The sequence below is a fragment of the Aythya ferina genome (assembly GCF_964211825.1).
Source record: "Aythya ferina genome assembly, chromosome: 25".
NCBI lineage: Eukaryota > Metazoa > Chordata > Aves > Anseriformes > Anatidae > Aythya > Aythya ferina.
In genome coordinates, this window is record NC_140323.1 from 6690824 (window position 1) to 6712031 (window position 21208).

A 21208-nucleotide genomic window follows, 5' to 3' on the forward strand; every position below is an offset into this window, starting at 1 on the left:
ATTGTGGGAATAGAAATGTTGTTTTTGCAGAGTTACATTGTTTAGAAGGAGGGAATGTGGTACTGAGATATGCTTACAGTGATAAGAAAGTTTAGCAGGCGACCTTGTAAAATGCAGACAATCAGACTCCTTAGGACAATTAGGTGAAAATCACGGTGTCAAGTCAGATAAGTGAAGAAACATTACCACTTCAAACAGTAAAAATGTCAAAAGAAATTTGAAATTTAACAGGCCGGCGACTGAAGGCCATGCATTGTTTGTGAAGCATCAGATAGATTGTGAATCTGGATTACCCACTCAGTGGGGAAACAGGGGAGGGTCCTGCCATCAAAAGGTATATAAACTGTGTTTTGGAACTAGTAGATGCGCTCTCTCCTGCTTGTGGGGCGCCCGCCATTGCAATCGCGAATAAATTACTACTTCACTGAGATCCTTGCCTGAGCCTAAGTTATTGGCTACAGAGTGTTTCTCACACAGGTCTCACTGTTACTCTAAGCATCCCCTCTTAGTCTTTTAGAGGTGGTGTAGCTGTTTGAAGAGGGTAGATGGAAAAATCTGCCTCAGGGTGATTAAGGAGGTATTGGGGAGGCATTGGGGAGGCAAGGACAATCCCCAGACATGGACTGTATATCTCGAAACAAGACACTGGAACTCATGATAAGGAAGCGGCAGACGGACAGAGAAACAAACGTAAGGACTATAAATCTCAAAACTGGACATTGGAATTCATTATAAAGATACAACAAACGGAAGAATTGGCAACAACCAGCTCTCGCAATTAAGAAACATGCCAATTCAGCAGATTCCTGACCAAAGGTGAAAAGTACACTGTGAGGAAGACTCGGGGTCTTCCTCCCAAAGACCCCTGCCCACGTCCCAAAGACCCCTGCCCACAATTCTTGGAAGGCTCTACGCAGGCGCAAGGTGCCAAAAGGCTAATTAGCATGAGAAGCGAGGGAAGGCGGGGATAGGTAATGCATATGTATAGGTGCTTGTAGAATATTGATAGATTGATTGTATAAATTCAAGACTGCTTTCCGCTTTAGGTATGCACGATAGGTGGAGAGATCCCCCGTGCATCCAGCGCTGCAATAAAGAATATACCACTTAAAGGAATTTCGGCTTCGATCTTTGAATCAATCTGGCACCCCAGATGGGACGACCTCTCTGCCGGACCGCAGGACCCGCTGGGGACAGGACTCCCTAGGGTACCCCCGGGATTTCCCGGAGGGACTCCTCGACTCACTGGATCACTGCGGAGGCAGACAAGGACCCCATCATTGTCAGTGAGTATATTCTTTATTCTGGTTTGGTTTTCTGGTAGACCGGTCATCTGGGACTGTCCAGTAAGTCGGAAGGTGACTTCTGCAGGACAGTATTTGGTATATACTTTGTGGTTAGTACCACAAGTATATCTGGGGACCTTGGGGTCCATCTGTATCTGGAACTGTCTGTAAGTCAGAAGGTGATCTTCTGCGAGGCAGTGTTTGGTATATACTTTGTGGTAAGCACCATAAGTATATTTGGGGACCTTAAGGAAAGAGCTCGCTTTAAGGTCCATCTGGAATTGTGTTGTCTATTTCGGTTTTCTGACTCATGGAGTATGGTATTTAACTTTGGTTATTGTTACTGTGATTTTGGCTATTTTTCTGGTGGTAATAGTAGGTTCGTGGCATTGTTATAAGAGAGATATCATTACGGTGTTACACAGTTCAGTTTTCTGACTTATCGCATGTGGAATTTGACTCTGACTATTGTTATTGTGATTTTAGCAATATTGCTGTTAATAGTAGCTTTGTGACATCGCTACTGAAATATATTGCGTGCCTGTAATTTTGTGAGTGATACATTTTTGTGATACACTTTTGTAAGTAAAACGTGTATTCTGAAAGTGTAAACTGGAAACTGGGGGGGCAAACAAGCAGTGAAATTTTAAAGAAAAGTGTGTTAGGATGTGTTTTAAGTCACTGGAAGGATATTGGAGGATCTGCCGGTGGAAGCGTGAACAGGAAAACATTGATAAAATATCGTAATCAGTGGTGGCCGCTTTATAAGCTGGAATGTGGAGAAAAGTGGCTCCTAAATGGAACTTTAAACTATAATATTTTGCTACAGTTAATGTTGTTTTTTGAGAAGCAGAACAGGATGAAATGTTGTATACTGATGTTTCAGCATCTTGGTGGGAAAAGGTACGGAATTAAGTTGGCCCCTGACTGAGCCTTTGATGATGGCATTAGCGAAGTACAGGCTGGAGAAAGATAAAGGAAGTGTTAAAAGGGTTGTTGAAAGTGTTAAAGGTGTTTGAAGTTGAATGAGCAGGGAAAGAGGATGTAGGAATGTTAATAGTTCTGCCTCTGCCCGAGGCAGAGATCTTAAAATCACGGGTGTTAGCCCTTTAGGGCAAAGGGACCATGATGAGTCCGAGAGAGTTGTCACAGAAACAGAAAAGCAGTTAACTCTTAAAACAACCTGAGTTCATGTGCGAGCTCAGATTGCCGATGGGACCGCTCAGGGAACTGCGGACAATTGCATTCCCCTGACCGACCCCCACTAAGACCCGAATCATCCTGAAAATTATGAACGGTTAAGTAAATACTAAAACCTGGATGAATTGGGAATTGAGAATATGCTTCCAACAAGGTCTAAAAGAAACCCCTATGGAATTTTTAGACCAACTCTGAAATGTAATGAAAATAAATAAACAAATAAATAAATAAAACAAAACGGTTTGGACCTGGCTTCGGAGGACAAATTGACTAGCCTTTTCCTAGGGTAATTGACCCCTGATTTCAACAGGAATAATGGGGACCTGGGGAATCTACCCTAGCGGATCCTCCACTGGTTATAATGAAGCTAGGGGAGGAATGGAAGTGAAATTTCTTATTGCTATGGGGCAACGTATTCAATTCTAAATCAAGCATTAATGCCTTCACAGAATTATTATGTTAGGGTAAAAGGTGTGTTGTGGTTTAACCCGGCCGGCAGCTAAACACCATGCAGCTGTTCGCTCACCCTCCCCCTCCCTCTCTGGGACGGGGGAGAGAAATGGAAAGTGAAGCCCGTGAGTTGAGATAAAGACAGTTTAATAAGACAAAATAATAATAATAATAATAATAATAATACAATGATGATAATAGTACCACTACTACTAATGTGTACAAACAAGTGATGCACAATGCAATTGCTCACCACCCGCTGACCGATGCCCAGCCTAACCCCGAGCAGTCCGGCCCCCTCCCCCTGGCTAGCCACCCCTATGTATTGTTTAGCCTGACGTCAGATGCTATGGAATACCCCTCTGGCTGGTTTGGGTCACCTGTCCTGGGTCTGTCCCCTCCCAGCTCTTACTGCACCCCCAGCCTGCCTGTTGGCAGGACAGAGCAAGAAGCTGAGATGTCTTTGGCTTGGTATAAGCACTGCTCTGCAACAATTAAAACATCAGGGTGTTATCAGCACTCTTCTCATCCTAAGCCAAAACATAGCATTCTACCAGCTACTAGGAAGAAAATTAACTCTGTTCTAACTGAAACCAGGACAAGGTGTAACCGAAAAGGCTTATTTTTGTGAACCTTTGAAGTACAAGTTAGGGAAACAATGGGGCATACACAGATTTTTATCTATGCCTAGCTCCTCATGGGCACTCTTAGGTAGAGATTTATTAGAGCAAGTAGGAGCAGAAATTGTCTTTGAAAAAGGGAAAATGGAATTAAGAATAGGAGAAAAACAACTAATAAATGTGTTAAGCTTGGCACTAATACAAACTGACCCTAAAAGTGAAATACCTTTAGAGATCACAGATCAAGTATGTCCAGGAGTTTGGGCTACCGAAGTCCCTGGAAGAGCTAAAAATGTGACCTTAATAATTATTAAATTAAAGCCAGGAGAGAAACCCGTTAAGGTTAAGTAATATCCTTTGAGGATAGAAGATAGGAAAGGAATTAAAGAGATAATTAATAAATTTTTACAGTATAGATTATTGATTGAATGCGAATCAGAATACAATGCACCCATATTGCCAATTAAAAAGGCAGATGAAAAAGCTATAGGCTAGTTCCGGATTTGAGGGCCATAAATAAAATCACTGAGGATATACACCCTGTGGTAGCAAACCCTTATACGCTATTGACCAAGTTAAGGGACGAGTTGGTCTGGTTTACCGTACTGGATTTAAAAGACGCCTTCTGCCTAGGCTTAGCCACAGAAAGCCAAAACCTATTTGCCTTTGAATGGGAAAATCCCGATTCAGGCAGAAAGACGCAGCTTACGTAGACATTACTACCTCAAGGATTCAAGAATAGCCCCACTATTTTTGGAAACCAATTAGCAAGGGAATTCAAAATATGGATGCCTCCGGACACTGAAGGTGCTTTGTTACAATGTGTAGATGATCTCTTAATAGCTACCGAGACTAAAGGGAGTTGTATTCAATGGACTATAAGTCGTCTTAATTTTCTGGGTTTAAATGGATATCAAGTCTCTTGACAGGAAGTCCAGCTGGCTCAACAAAGTGTGACCTATCTGGGATTTGAAATTTCGGAAGGACAACAAGAACTAGGAACTGAACATAAGGAAGTCATTTGCCAGACTCCAGAACCTCAAATGGTAAAGGAGCTACAAACCTTTTTAGGAATGACAGGTTGGTGTCGCCTTTGGATTTATAATTATGGACTATTGGTAAAGCCTCTATGTGAATTGATAAAGATTAACCAGTCAAAGTTAGTCTGGACTGGAGAAGCACAAAAAGTGTTTAAACAACTTAAACGAGAATTGATGATTTTGAAATATCAAGCAATATTGGTAGAACAGGACGACGTGGAAATTGTGATAACTAATATTGTGAATCTAGCCTCTTTTCTTAGTGATGCTCCGGCACAAGCTGTGATTCACGATTGTTTAGAAACTCTAGAGACTGTGTATTCCAGCCGACCAGACCTTAAGGAGGAGCCCATGGAAGATGCGGAAGAAACTTGGTTCACGGATGGGAGCAGTTTTGTTACGCAAAGACAACGTAAAGCTGGATATGCTATAACAACTACTCAGCAGGTAGTCGAGTCTAAGCCTTTACCCCCTGGAACATCAGCTCAAAAGGCGGAGATAGTTGCTCTCACGAGAGCATTGGATCTGGCAGCAGAAAAAAGGGTAAATATTTGGACAGATTCTAAATATACATTCGGCGTGGTACATGCTCATGGAGCAATTTGGAAAGAACATGGATTGCTGACCGCTCAGTGAAAACACATAAAGTATGCTGAAGAAATTTTAAAATTGTTAGAGGCTGTAAAACAACCAGAAAAAGTAGCTATCATGCATTGTCAGGGACACCAAAAGGGGAACACCGATTTTGAAATTGGAAATCGATTGGCAGAAGCTAAGCAGGCAGCTGAAATAACTGAGGTGAAGGCATTGTCTTTGATACCAGACGGTAAAATCCAAACTATATGCAAATTATACAAAAGAAGACTTAAAATTAATTGAAGATTTGAAAGGTAAAATGAAACCAGATGGATGAGTATATTTAGAAGATAACCACATAGTAATACCCTCTAGTTTGACACGGCCCATAGTTCTTACAGAACACAATAAAACGCATTGGGGAGCTGGCACACTGCATAAGAGCCTGAGTCAGACATTAGTGGGACGATATGATAAAACAAATAACTCAACAATGTAGCATTTGCTTACACAATAACCCCAATACCAAGAATAGAATAAAATTTGGAATAATCGGTAAAGGAAATTATTCGGGGCAACAGTGGCAAATTGATTTTTCAGAACTCCCTAGAAAAGGGGGGTATCATTATTTACTGGTTCTGACTGACACGTTTTCAGGAAGGCTTGAAGCCTTTCCCTGTCGAACAAACAAAGCAAGAGAAGTGGTTAAAGTCTTGTTAAATGAAATAATACCATGCTTTGGGATTCTAGTAGCAATGTCTTCTGATAGAGTTTTCACATTTTGTGCACAAGTGGTAGACCAGATAAGTAAGATTCTAAAGATAGATTGGCAACTGCATACTCCTTATAGACCACAGGCAAGTGGACAGGTAGAAAAAATGAACCATTTAATTAAACAATAAATAGCTAAAATTGGATAAGAAGCTAATTTGTCATGGCCTCAATCCCTCCCTTTAGCATTACTTGGAATTAGAGTTAAACCTAGAATAAAAGGGAATTTGAGTCCCTTCAAAATCTTATATGGAAGGCCATAGCAATTTCTATTTAGTGGAGAGGACCTAACGCAGTTAGGATCAGAATATTTATATGCTTATATAACTGAACTTCAGAAACAATTAAATAAAGTACATACATTTGTTTTAGGGACCAGGGCTAGAGGGTTGGATCAACCAATCCACCCCTTTAAGCTCGGGGATTATATATATATATAAGACTTTTTCAGGACAACCCCTACAGGAAAAATGGAAGGAAAGTGGACGGAACCATACCAAGTATTACTGACAACACACACCGCCATTAAAACTAAGGAGCAAGCAGCTTGGATCCACAATTCAAGGGTGAAGAAGGCCCTGGCGAGGATATGGACCACCACTCCAATTCGACCAACAAAAGTTTTCCAGAAAAAGTTTTCTGTTTTTCCAGATCCTAATGATTGCAGAGGTGCGGTTCTTGGATTCGGGGTGGGCAACTTGGGATAAGAACTTACACCTGACCTTAATACAAACAATTTCTCAAGTAACTAATAAGACGAACTGTTGGGTATGCACCCATCTGCCACAGCATGGGAATAAGGGTGTATCGTTAATCGGGATTCCCTTGCCTGCAAACTTATCTTGGACTAATTTGTGGGAAAACACATCTTGGGGTCGAAAATATTAAGAAGTTTTGGAACTAGAAGTGAGTAGCTTCATGCCGTTAGAATCCTATTATGTATGTGTACAAAGGTGTAACCCGCCTAAGGGTATGGGAAAACAGGATTGTATAAATACAGGTACTACTTATGTGGGGAATCAGACATCTTGTAATCGAACAATTGATATTAGTACAACTAGCAGTTGGGCAAATTCAACCAGCTGGCCAGTACCAGAAGGAAAAGGGTGGTATTGGCTATGCAATGATACAGCCTGTAAGGTCTTGCCCGAGAATTGGAAGGGAACTTGCACTCTTGGAGCGGTAGTCCCCAATATGACAGTACATGATGTAGTGCCTCGAGCCTACTTGAGAACTCATATGCGGAGAATCAGACGAAAAATTAACAATCCATTGATAGAGAGACACACCGCTTTTCATAGTTTTGTTCGATGGTTTATCCCATGGTTAGGAGTGAGTGAATTGGAAAAGGCGATAGTTAATATTTCTGCAATTACAGAGAAGTTAGAAAACAAGACTCTGGATGCTGTAAAGGCTCAACAAGAAGAGATATCTAGTTTATCACAGGTAGTATTACAAAATTGGATGGCCCTAGACTTGTTACTGGCCGCTCAAGGGGAAGTCTGTACAGTAATAAACACAAGTTGTTGTATGTATATAGATCAGAGTGGAAGGATCTCTACCGACCTGGAAGAAATATGGAAGCAGACAAGGGTCCTACATGAGATCAGTAAAGATGATCTTTCATGGAGTTTTAGTGAAATATGGAATAAGTTAACCTCCTGGTTGCCCAATTTTCAATGGTTGAAACAAGTGTTCATTGCTCTAATCGCATTAGTAGTGTTAGGAGTATTTGTGTGCATGTTGTTTAGATGCCTGCTTTGTTGTGTTACTGTAAATAATGAAAGTATCTGATGCAAAAGAATTTGCATGGGAAAACAAAAGGGGGGATTGATTAAGGAGGTATTGGGGAGGCATTGGGGAGGCAAGGACAATCCCCAGACATGGACTGTATATCTCGAAACAAGACACTGGAACTCATGATAAGGAAGCGGCAGACGGACAGAGAAACAAACGTAAGGACTATAAATCTCAAAACTGGACATTGGAATTCATTATAAAGATACAACAAACGGAAGAATTGGCAACAACCAGCTCTCGCAATTAAGAAACATGCCAATTCAGCAGATTCCTGACCAAAGGTGAAAAGTACACTGTGAGGAAGACTCGGGGTCTTCCTCCCAAAGACCCCTGCCCACGTCCCAAAGACCCCTGCCCACAATTCTTGGAAGGCTCTACGCAGGCGCAAGGTGCCAAAAGGCTAATTAGCATGAGAAGCGAGGGAAGGCGGGGATAGGTAATGCATATGTATAGGTGCTTGTAGAATATTGATAGATTGATTGTATAAATTCAAGACTGCTTTCCGCTTTAGGTATGCACGATAGGTGGAGAGATCCCCCGTGCATCCAGCGCTGCAATAAAGAATATACCACTTAAAGGAATTTCGGCTTCGATCTTTGAATCAAGGGGCAGGTAAGTGGGCAGAGGTAAGGGAGCAGATGAGAGTAACTGTTCTAGCTGTGCTGTGGCTTTGGATGCTGCCTCGGCCTATGCTTTTCTTTTTCTTTCACAGGTGTCTCCAGGCTCAAAGGAACAAACTGCACTCTGAAGAGCTGTGTAAGAATAGGGGCTGGTCATGAGCTGGGTTGAAGCAGAACGGCCAAGTAGCACAAGGTGACTATGAAAGGTGTCCATCTTGCTTTGCAGGTGCCGTGGAAGGCTCTCCACAGAAGTGGCTGAGGATTTCAGATAAGGCCAGAGAGCAACAAGGAGCGGCACGTGCAGGGATGGTTTCCAAGCGCTGCGGTGGCTTTCTCTTTTTCCCATGGGGGGCAGGCAAGCGGCTGAGGTACAGGAGGGGATGAGAGTAACTGTCCTAAGGGTGCTGTGGCTTTTGCTGCTGTGGTTGCTTTCTCTCCTGTTTATCAGGTGCCACAGACAAGGTGGGCTGAGATATCCTTTAAAGTAGGAGGAAAGCAGGTCGCTGGAATGCTGCGTGGTTTCTGAGAAAGGTGTTGTGTAGGAAAAAGGTTTTCTGGTGTGGCAGTTCCTGACGGCAGTCTTCTTTGGTAGGCAAAGAGGTGCCCGAAGCCCTGTCCTGTGTAGCCTGAGCACACCTTGCTGAGGATGAAGCCTGCTTTCCAGCAGTTCCCAAAACTGTGTTGAAGCTGAAACGCTGTGTCTGTGTTTGGGTTGGGGTTGCACCTTGGTGAGTGTAGGGATGGGTTTTAAGTTGGTGCAGCGGAGGGCCTGGCCCCAGTGTTCTGTAGTGTGTTTTGACCTGTCAGCATAGCCTTTTGGTTCTCAGATAGCCTGGTGAAGTAAGTGATTTTTCCTGCGAGTGGAATGGAATTGATTTTGTTGGTGTATAATTTGTTCTATCCTAGATTTTTCTTTCTGCGTAAATAAAAGTTTGAGCTAATTCCAGTTGGGAGAAAAAAAATCAGTTACTTGCTTGGTTGTGTTGTCCTTTCAATATTCAAAGCTGCAGCAAAAGCATGGGGATTGTTGCTTCTAGAAACACCCCAGTTCTCTTGTTTTCACTCTGCATGCTGTTGAGCTAAGCCATATAAAGAAGTTAATAAAACCACAGCTGCTGCTCCTCCTCTTTCTGCTTTTTTTTTTTTTTTTTTTTTTTGTGCTTTCCCCCTGCACTTTCCCAGGTGATTGGCTTCAGGTTCCAGGTGGGACCTAATGGTAACTGAGTTGCAGGTATCCCATCAGAGAGCTCCTTCTGCCTGAGCTGCACTTTTTGGTAAGTGCTTTGTTTTTTCTTCAGTCGTTTGCAGGGTTCTTTAGGTGGGCCAGAGTCTATGGACTGATGCGTTTTCAAGTAGAAACCGGTACGCCTATCTTTTTGAGGTGGTAACTAGTAGGATCTGTCATTGTAAAGCAATCTAGTAGTAGGTGCCTGTATTGCACTCAGCTCTTCCTCAGGTAGTTATTATAGTAGTATAGTAGTTATTATAGCATGTTTACAGATAGTATAATGATGTTACCTTGTGTGTTTGCTTTGTGGTTCTGGGTCCCTTATGATTTTTGCAGAATTACGGGGCTTTTTTTTGAGTGTTTGCCTCTGTGTCAAATACTATCAAAGTCACAACCTTGGTGGCAAAGTGATGGAGCAGGGTTTAGGAGAAATGTATCATTGAAGCTCCCTGTGGGAGCATGTATCTGAAAATGGCAGCAGTGGGCACGTAAGGGGTAGTCTGTTTCAGGTTTAGGAACAGTTTGTTATATTTTTGGAGCTTTTGCCTGTGGTTTTGCTGTCTGTCAAGTCTTTAGACCTTGCAGCCCTCTACGCTTAAAGTGCTTGGAATTCACATATTAGAAGTACGTTTTTAAGGGGTTGCCAGGTACGTTGTTTTTGGGAAAAAGTGGGGTACAGTTTCTTGACCGCATAAGTGCAGTAGTGCCTAGAGAGTGAGCAGGGTCACCTTTCTCGATCTCTAAAGAATAAGTCTGTTCAGGCACATGGAAGCGCGGCGCTGCCCGGGCCCATTTCTCAGGTGGAGCTACTGAGCAGGTGAGGGAAAGGAGCTGGGAACAGAGAGAGATTGCACAACTGTATGTTGCATCAGTAGTAGTGAGTGTTGTGCAGGAGGTGGGTATCAGGGCTGGCATGCTAGTGAATGCTGGTTCTCTGTTTTTGCAAGTGATGATGAACCTGTTTGACGTAATTCCATTTGAAAAAGTTCCAGTTACTTGACTGGTCGTGTTGTCCTTTCAATATTAAAAGCTGCAGCAAAAGCATGGGGATTGTTGCTTCTAGAAACACCCCAGGTCTCTTGTCTGTTCTCTGCATGTTGTTCAGGTAAAGCAGATTAAAAAAAAAAAAAAAAAAGAAAATGAAAACCAGCTGCTGCTGCTCCTGCTCTGCTCCTACTTTCTTGTGCTTTGTCCCTTCCCTTTACAATGTGATTGAGTTTGGGTGCTGGGCGGGGCCAAATGGTATATGAGCCCCAGGCATGGCATTAGAGAGCTCCTTCTGCCTGGGCTGCTCTTTGGGGTAAGTGTTTTGATTTTCCTTCAGTCAGTTGCAGGGTACTCTAGGCAGGCTGGAGTCTATGGATTTCTGGATTTTAAGTGCTTGGAATTCACTTAATAGAGGGATATTTAGTAGAGGTTGCTGGCTCACTGTTTTTTGTGATGGTGGGATACTCTTCTGTTTTTGAGCTATATTTTAATCTTTAGATGTATAAACCTACTTGTGTAATTTTCCAGAGGACTAAAACCAGCTTCATTTCATGCTACATGTGGCTTGGCAGTGTAGATGCAGCATTACTAAGAGCCTGAGCAGGTGTGGTGTAAATGCCTGAAGTAACTAGGAAAATAAAACTAACATTTTAAACAAACAAATAAATAATAAATAAATAAATATTATAATAATAAATAAAATAAAAATAAAAAATAAAAATAAAATAAATAAACTAATAAATAAAACAAAACTAACAAAGACAGAAAATAATATAAATTGGCCCGAGAGAGGGGATGTTAGGGAAGATACCACTGTCAGGGGAGATACCATCCCAAGGAAATACAACATCCTTAGGACCTCCTGAGTCGACGGGCTGAGCCTCTCTTCCCCCCCCATTGGGACGCCTTTGGGTGAGATCTGAATACTTGCTTATAAATCTCTATAGAGTCTTTGATCCTTTTAACGCGTTTATTTCTGGGCTGTGCACCTGTGATATCTGTGACATCTGTGACACCTGTAAACACCTGTAACACCTATAACACCTGTGTATTTCATGCATACTAGCTTGCTTTTGCAGACAGTCCCTATCACCGGCAATCCAAAAGAACCCGATTATCTGTTGCTGTAATAAACCATACTTGATTGCATTGTGATAACTCTCATTAAGTGCAACGAGGGTGAGGGTGGTTATCAGTGATAGTTCAGTGTTCTGAATCTAACCAGACCCCCAGGCGGTTAATGCATTTTTGGTGAATATCCGAACGGACCCCCAGATGGTTAATGCGTTTTTGGTGAATGTCTGACGGGACCCCCAGACGGTTATCGTGTTTTTGGTGAATGTCCAACTGGTTCAGTACTCTGAATCCGACCGGGCCCGTAACGGTTAATCAGCTACACCCCTTAACGCGACAGTAAAATTGGCGTAGTCGGCAGGATTGCTATGGATAAACTTCTGCAAATATACAAATGTGCCCCTTCCTAGGCGGGGAAGGAGTGGGCCCGAAAGTTTTGGAAAGATGAGGAAAAAGTTGTGGAGCGCATTGAGCAGTGTCAGGCTTCACGAAAGATTGGTCAAAGAAAGGGTAAAGGTGTGATTTGTGCTGTGTTAGGAGACTGTTTGTCTTGTGCTCAGCAAGAAGCTAAGGAAATTCCTGCTCCCAAACTGATCTCTGATGCGGAACATACAGCTTTGAAATCAGAGATTGATGTGTTGAAGTCATCATTGGCCTTTGAAAGGGAGATGGGAAAAACATTAGGAATCAGAGTGGATTAACTTTTGGATGAAAATAATAAACTTTCCATTGAGAATGACAAACTTGTGACTAAAAATGATAAACTTGTGAGTGAGAATAATCATCTTAAACAATTGCTGGAGAGGGTTAGTCATCTATTAAATAAAGTACAGCCTTGCGCTCCGGTCAAGCAGATTCGTGGAGTGCTGCATAGTGCAGAACCTGAAAGCTGGGACAGTGATTTCTGGTCTGACAGTGATGATGGTGTTGAAGAGATTTCTGATTCTGAACCTCAATCGATTTCCTTGAGACCTTTGGTTAAGACTGAGATTGCTGTTGATGATAATGATGAAATCCGCACTACTGTGTGAACGATTCCGTGGTCACCGGAAGAGTTGGTTAAAATACAGGAGAAATTCTCAAGGCGTCCAGGGGAATCGGAAGTGGAGTATGTGTGGTGAGTTTCTCTTGAAGGAGGAGATCGAATTATGTTGAGTGAGGAAGAAGCAGGTGGCTTTTGGGGACCTGGAGTGTTTTTAACCACCACACCAGGAGACCATAGTTACTCTATGCCGCCCATGCAGTGATATTGGGCAGGTGGTATAGATCCCCAAGAGAGAGGGGAACCCCTGGAAATTAGAGCTACAGGATATTCTGACCTGGCTGTAGCAGTACAAAAAGCAGCCTGTATTCAGGCGATATATGAAAGAGATGAATTTAGGAAATCCCCGATGTTAGCTCCTATTGACCCGGTTCAATTAACCCCTCTCATCCGTGGACTCCCTGATTGTCTTAAGATGTTTGTAGCAAACACCCAAGGTCACATACTAGCTGCTTGTAGGGATGATGATAGTGGTTGTAGGCGAAATCCTAACTCCCCTATTCCCACCTGGAGTGAATTGGTACAAGACGTAGATAAGCACAGACACCGAAGGGGCTGGATAAATTCTTCCAGTATTAAATCCCAAGACCACTCTCGGCGAGTCCACCAAATCCACACTCAAAATCCCAGATATCCCAAATTCAAAGAGAGGTTGAAACCTAATAGGGAACGAGGTGAGTTGTGGTGTCGGCAAAAAAACTCTTTTCCCCGGGGAGGGCAGTGAGCCACCCTGCTCAGCGGGTATTAGCAATTCAATGGCTCTCTAGTGAACACTCTGACCCTACCATTGCCATTCCTGTTGAACCCCCAAAAATATTGGTAAATTTTCTTATTGATACCAGGACCCAAATGTCAGTAATTACACATGAGACCGCACAGACCCTGAGCATAACACCTGGTCAACACAGGGTTGAATTCACGGGAATCAATGGTGTGGAAAAACAATGCCCCACTGCAACAATTTCACTCTGGTTGCCAGAGGAACAAAAATTAACCAGGATAGAAGTATTAGTTGGTGCTGCATATACTAATATTTTAGGATTTGACATACTGCATGGTTGTATGTGGAAACTCCCTGATGGAACTGTGTGGAGTTTCGCGACACATCAAAGGGATTCAGGCACCGTGAGACTGAGCCTGTTACAAACATCCATACCCTTATTCCCCAATAAAATCATGAATGATCGGCAATATCTGTTGTCAGCAGCAGCACTTATGGGGATTGACGGGGTGGTAACTGAATTGGAAGAAAGAGGCATTATTAAAAGGACTCATTTACCTTACAATTCACTGGTGTGGCCAGTAAAGAAACCAACCAGGCAATGGCATTTTACAGTGGAATACAGACAGTTGAATGCTAACACTACACCTTTGACTGCCGCAGTTCCAAACATGGCAGAGATAGTGAAAGCCCTCTGTGTATCTAACAGAAGTAATAGTGCTAACTACTATGCATGGGAAATCAAAGATTGCTGTTTCACCCTCTTTCTAACCCTGCCGGTTGAATACAACCGAGCATATTTTATTTTCTTTTGTGTTCACAGGAACCCTGAGCGAACTGTATATGGACAGCTGGAAGATGACGAATCAACAGTTTGGATTAATAATGCTATGCTTTACCCTGACCTTGATGCAATTACAGACCTTAAAGGAAACTTAGCTACTGTGGCTGTGCATGGAGCTGAGGTGTTTCACCATGGCATTTAACCATGTACTGTCACAGTATAGCACAGTCACTGGAACATCTCAAAACAGAAAGGACCTAAATCTCTCTACTTTAGTTCTACATGGAAACAAAATATTTTCAAAAGATGAATGGAGTTGGAATGATTCTCTAAGAATGGCTGAACTTTAAGACTGTCTTTGGGGTTACAGAGGCACAGAAATATTATTTGAATTCATGGTTAATACAGAAACATCATCGACTACAAAGGATAAGAAGCCTCTGCCCCTGCAGATATTTGAAAATGAACCGACTCAGCCTCCCATTGGTCTAACTCCTTCCATCTTCAATACAGGCCCTTATATAATTCAACAACAAATTCTCTTTGACCCTAGTTGGTCCCTAAAAAGGGCCACAGGATGCAACTAGGTTATTAGGGACAGAATTAGGTATATTAAATAGCATTGATGCTGAGGTCTTAATGAGTAGAGTAACTGCTACTACAGATGACCTAAGGAAACTGGAACAACCAATAAAACCATCTTTATTGGCTCTAGGAGCAAATCAATGGCTTCTATCAGATGTTTTGCCCCATTGGGAACACACTGAGGAAAATGATCATCAATTAATTGTAAATGCCCTTGGAAAAGCACAAGGCAATACCTCCCTTGCCTTGAGCTGCATCCAAGCGCAGTTATGGATACAATCTGTAGCAGCAGCTATTATTAGAGAGGGAGAAGGAGGAACTTTGCCCACTGAAATTTGAAAATTGATTTGGGATAATGCTTCAGAATTTAAAAAAGAATTTCAAGCATGGTGGCAATTAGTCAACTTTACCCATTATGCAGAAAATGATAAAATTGTTGCCTTTATACTTACTATAAGTAATGCCACCATATACAATGTATATCCAATCATTGCATTAGGAGTCAATCATAATGGAATTATACTTTATCCTAAAGAGCATAAACTATAGGCCCATCAAAAGGGAGGAAAGTGGCAAACAATTGATGTAAATGCATGTATTGTGTGTGAACAAAAAGGTTTCATCTGTGAAAGTAACACGCTGGAATCCCAAGACATTTGTCTTGAGACTGAGCAAAATATTTGCCACTTTGAGATACATCCTAATGAAACCCTTGAAACTGTACTTGTATATATTGGGAAAGGTTGCGTTTGCATGAGAACTCATTGTGATTCTATAGTCGTAGATAATGCAGTGATAGATACCAGTAATCACTCTAATGTTTGTGTTTGCAATTTTACCAAAATTCTAGGATGTGATTTTAAATACTCAGCTCCTGTCACTTCTTATCAACTCATTGCATCTAATTATATTCTGCTTCATGAACTGTTGCCTACTCCTATTGGAATGAACCTTACCTTGGTGAAGAAACTGCTGGTACATGAGGACCTGAAGCAGCTGATGACACAAGTCTGAGAAAATGGACAAAAGACTCTGATTACTGAAGAGTAAAGAGAGATGAGAGACACCGTTGCTGGGACACTTTGGATGGTCGCCAGCTGCCAAGGGAATCTTCAACGAGATGCTTCACCCTGTTATTGTTCTGTTAATACTCACTGTTTATTTCTAGGCTGCACACCTGTGATACCTGTGACATCTGTGACACCTGTAACATCTGTAACACCTATAACACCTGTGTATTTCATGCATACTAGCTTGCTTTTGCAGACAGTCCCTATCACCAGCAATCCAAAAGAAACTGATTATCTGTTGCTGTAATAAACCATACTTGATTGCATTGTGATAACTCTCATTAAGTGCAACGAGGGTGAGGGTGGTTATCCGTGATAGTTCAGTGTTCTGAATCTAACCAGACCCCCAGGCGGTTAATGCATTTTTGGTGAATATCCGAACGGACCCCCAGATGGTTAATGCGTTTTTGGTGAATGTCTGAACAGACCCCCAGACGGTTAATACGTTGATGGTGAATGTCTGACGGGACCCCCAGACGGTTATCGTGTTTTTGGTGAATGTCTGACTGGTTCAGTACTCTGAATCCGACTGGGCCCATAACGGTTAATCAGCTACACCCCTTAACGCGACAGCAGGGTTGTATCAGAGTCTGCTCTTTCCTCTGCAGAGGGTATGTCTGTGATTACCCCTGCCGGGGCTGCTGTGCGTGCACGTCTTTTTGGCATTTGTGGAGCTCAGTTTTTTTTTTTTTTTTTTTGTGTGTGTGTGTATGTTCTAAGTTGTTTTTTTTTTTTTTTTTTTTTTTGAGGGGCAAATAGTGTGTGTGCTGAGCGTGGTTGGCAGGAGGAGGTGGGGAGCTGCTCAGGACTGGTAGGTTTGGTTTCTCGGAGTGTGCGGCAGCCTTTCTATGCGATGCGACTGATTGTTGGGTGGGAATGTTCCAGCTTGTGTGTCTTAGCCATTGTAGCTTGTGTAATGTGTGTTGTGTGGCCCAGGCAGAGTTTGCTGTGGCGCTGTGAGCAAAGAATCCCAGTTAGAGCTGGTGAGCAGCTGAAGTACCAGAGCTGGGAAGAGAGAGGTATTGCAGCAGGTACGCTGTGGCTATGAGGTGCCTCAGAGTGTGCGTTTCTCTTGTCTCTACAGGTGCTTTGTGCAGTTGTGGACAGGGAGAGGAAATCCTCATGTCACGAAGCTCTGAGGGAAGGTTAGTGTTGTCAGCCTGGTCATCCCTTATCTGAAGTAAAGGGAAGATGCTCAGGTGTTTCCCTCAGAGGGTCCGAGGTGAGGCTGTTTGGGATAGGGGAGCAGTGTGGCAGGTGGGTGCTTGCAAGCACAGTGGTCATTTTGTCCTTTTGTATTCCCAGGTGGTGTGGGTGATGCTGGCCGCTCCTTTCAAGGTTGGGCCTAATTTGCAGGTACAGAGGCAAGTGGACTGCTGTTTTGAAAGGATAAAACTAAAGATGGGGTCCCTTTTGTTGTTGAGGGATGGGTGCTACTGCTGGCAGCTGAATGTTTATCTTCTACCTGTGTTTTTCCTTTGTTCAGGCTGAAACGCAATGTGTAGTGCAGGACGTCTTGACCCAAGCTGCCTCTGCAGTGACTCTGGTGCGTGATGAGCAGAGGTAACTGTTGTTTTTGGGGTGCGGTTGTCACTGCAGTTATTTTCCTACATCCAATAGTGTAAAATTCCAGTTGGGCTTTTAGAGGTGCTCTAAGTGGGTAAAGGGAACAGATGGAAGCATGTGCCATGTGGGGCAGGCAAGTGGCTGAGGTACAGGAGGGGATGAGAGTATGTGATTTTTTTCTGGGGATGAAATGGAATTAATTTTGTTGGTGTATAATCTGTTCTGCTCCTAGATTTTTCTTTCAATGTAAATAAAAGTTTGAGCTAATTCCAGTTAAGAAAGTTCTAGTTACTTGCTGGGTCTTATTGTCCTTTTAACATTCAAAGCTGCAGCAAAAGCATGGGGATTGTTGCTTCTAGAAACACCCCAGTTCTCTTGTTTTCACTCTGCATGCTGTTGAGCTAAAGCAGATTAAAAAATAAATACAGGAAACAGACACACAAAAAACAACAATAACAAAAAAAACCACCATTGGCTGACTTGTTGTGAATGCAACGATCATTTAATCCCTTTGTTTTCCCAGGTGGTGTGGATGATACTGGCTGCACTGTTGGAGCTTGGACTCGGAGAGGAATACGTGAGCACAATGGTATGTTGCATCAGTAGTAGTCAGCATTGTGGAGAAGGTGAGCAATGGGGCCGGCGTCCTAGTGAATCCTGGTACTCTGTTTTTGCAGCTGATGATGAGCCTGGCAATTGACTAAGATGACAATCGGTGCCTGTGAGTTTCTTGAGGCGGAGGGAATTTACCATGCAGCAACCTGAGAGCTAAGTTGGGGGGCACCTGGTCTTTGCATATCTGGAGTGGCTAATGGGAGCTGGGAGCCAGAGCAGCATGGAGCCAGCTGGCTGAATAGACTTGGTGCCACTGTGAGGGTGGTTCAGGCTGGATCACGTTCAAGCTGCTTGTGGCTGGGTCACCAGGCTAATAGAAGAAGTGGGATTATTTTGTAGCGTGAGTGCGTGCGCCAGGCAGGACAGTTTCCTTCTGTTCGTCTGTCTTGTAGCGTTGCTTCTGCAGCGTCTGTTCTGTGCTTCTCGGGTCTTGATATCCTCCTGGCTTTTTAGACTGGACTGACTAGACAGGCGACTTGGTAGTGGTGCTGAAGGGCCTCAATGCTTGTTTTGTCATCATGGCTCTGATCTGAGCACTTCTTGTCTTGCAGTCGCTGCTTAAAGAGCAGGTCTGTTTCAGGTCTTGTGCATCATATTCGGTTTGAGATCGCGTCTGTTTCCATCCTCACTCTTGCAGAAGTCATCTGGGCCGCATCAGGAGCTCTTGCTTGGGAATTGATTTCCTAAGCGTCTTCTTATGGGGTTTATCACTCCCCATCCTTCTGGTCTCTTGTCTTGAAGGCAGGTTTTGTAGGCCTCCATCATCCCAGTTCTGGCAGTTGCTTCCAGTCGCATGTTGTGACATTTGAGTCTCTCCTGGGGTCTGCTGCAGAGCACCTGTTCTGACTTGCTGTTGCCACAGGGCTTCCCTCTGGGGGGGTCACTTTTTCTTGCATCTTGTGTTGTGTGTTTTGTTTGTAGTGTTTGTGGCGTGCCTGTGTGTGTGTGTTTGGTCTGGAGCTGTCCTGCTTGGCAGTTAGTGATGACAGCTAACGTGGCAGTGCATGGGTGTACTAATACATTGTCAGGACTGTTTTGGCAAAGACATCCGGTCTGCCTCTGGGCACGTGCTGAAGGGCAGCTGTCACAGTATATCTGTTTGCGCACAACTGCTCATTTACCTCTATTCATTTAATAAATTGTAAAATTTAATTGCAATCCAATTTGGGACCCAGTCATGTATGAAAACTGGGGGCTTGTCCGGGAGGGCTTTGGTTCTTGAATTCTTATTTGATCTAGGAGAGGCGCCCCACCATTTGGTGGCTGCTGTTCGAGTCAGGTCGGGACTAATGGCATCTTGAACGTGAATAAAGGTAAGCAAAGGTTTTGATTTTTTTTCAGCTCCCTTGCTGGCTGCAGCACTATATTTTGCCTGTAATTCTGCGTGTGAAGATCTGAATGAAGACAACGGAGTCGTAAGTGTTTAAAGCGTATACTGTTCTGTTGGGTGGGTTTCGGTTGCCTGTGTGTGTAAGAGTGTGACTGAGACGGAATTTAGTTCCGAAGTGATTGTGGAGGTCTTCTAACCGCGGTTCCAATCTCCCGCGAGGGACTTGGCCAGTGAAGGATCGAAGGGATTCCTATAGTATTTGTGGGTGGGTGATAGATCTTAAATCCTCTGTAAGACACTCTTATTAGGGTAACCAAGGGCTGTGGGAATTGTCACAGTAACATTCCTAGATGGGTCAGACAAAATCGAAGACCAGGGACCAGAAGAAAGGGAGCAAATTACCAGACATACCACCAGAAAGTCCATTAGGAATAACGGTTAGAAATTGGAATGAGAGAGGCCCCAGTGATTCAAAGATCGAAGCCGAAATTCCTTTAAGTGGTATATTCTTTATTGCAGCGCTGGATGCACGGGGGATCTCTCCACCTATCGTGCATACCTAAAGCGGAAAGCAGTCTTGAATTTATACAATCAATCTATCAATATTCTACAAGCACCTATACATATGCATTACCTATCCCCGCCTTCCCTCGCTTCTTATGCTAATTAGCCTTTTGGCACCTTGCGCCTGCGTAGAGCCTTCCAAGAATTGTGGGCAGGGGTCTTTGGGACGTGGGCAGGGGTCTCTGGGAGGAAGACCCCGAGTCTTCCTCACAGTGTACTTTTCACCTTTGGTCAGGAATCTGCTGAATTGGCATGTTTCTTAATTGCGAGAGCTGGTTGTTGCCAATTCTTCCGTTTGTTGTATCTTTATAATGAATTCCAATGTCCAGTTTTGAGATTTATAGTCCTTACGTTTGTTTCTCTGTCCGTCTGCCACTTCCTTATCATGAGTTTCAGTGTCTTGTTTCGAGATATACAGTCCATGTCTGGGGATTGTCCTTGCCTCCCCAGTGCCTCCCCAATGCCTCCTTAATCAATCCCCCCTTTTCTTTTCCCATGCAAATTCTTTTGCATCAGATACTTTCATTATTTACAGTAACACAACAAAGCAGGCATCTAAACAACATGCACACAAATATTCCTAACACTACTAATGCGATTAGAGCAATGAACACTTGTTTCAACCATTGAAAATTGGGCAACCAGGAGGTCAACTTATTCCATATTTCACTAAAACTCCACGAAAGATCATCTTTACTGATCTCATGTAGGATCCTTGTCTGCTTCCATATTTCTTCCAGGTCGGTAGAGATCCTTCCACTCTGATCTACATACATACAACAACTTGTGTTTATTACTGTACAGACTTCCCCTTGAGCGGCCAGTAACAAGTCTAGGGCCATCCAATTTTGTAATACTACCTGTGATAAACTAGATATCTCTTCTTGTTGAGCCTTTATAGCATACAGAGTTTTGTTTTCTAACTTCTCTATAATTGCAGAAATATTAACTATTGCCTTTTCCAATTCACTCACTCCTAACCATGTGATAAACCATCGCACAAAACTATGAAAAGCGGTGTGTCTCTCTACCAATGTATTGTTAATTTTTCATCTGATTCTCCGGATATGATTTCTCAAGTAACCTCGAGGCACTACATCATGTACTGTCATATTGGGGACTACCGCTCCAAGAGTGCAAGTTCCCTTCCAATTCTCAGGCAAGACCTTACGGGCTGTATCATTGCATAGCCAATACCACCCTTTTCCTTCTGGAACTGTCCAGCTGGTTGAATTTGCCCAGCCGCTAGTCGTACTAATATCAATTGTTCAATTACAAG

At 43.1% G+C, this 21208-nt stretch overlaps 1 protein-coding gene across 45 annotated transcripts in view; it reads left to right on the forward strand.

The window, feature by feature from the left end:
• LOC311423810 (uncharacterized protein) overlaps positions 1-16120 on the forward strand; it is a 31060-nt gene extending 14940 nt beyond the window's left edge. For 27 of the 45 annotated variants that reach the window (XR_014685862.1, XR_014685863.1, XR_014685886.1 and 24 more), the window contains 5 exons: positions 1047-1286; positions 8255-8355; positions 8456-8499; positions 8590-8731; positions 9546-16120. Coding sequence is in view for 2 of the 45 variants with exons in the window: in XM_084498286.1 (XP_084354412.1) it covers positions 1047-1286; positions 8255-8355; positions 8456-8499; positions 8590-8731; positions 9546-9549 (531 nt within the window). In the remaining 43 variants the exon portion in view is untranslated. The other 18 variants (XR_014685889.1, XR_014685896.1, XR_014685898.1 and 15 more) reach the window with 11 other exon arrangements.
• Positions 16121-21208: the final 5088 nt, after the last annotated feature.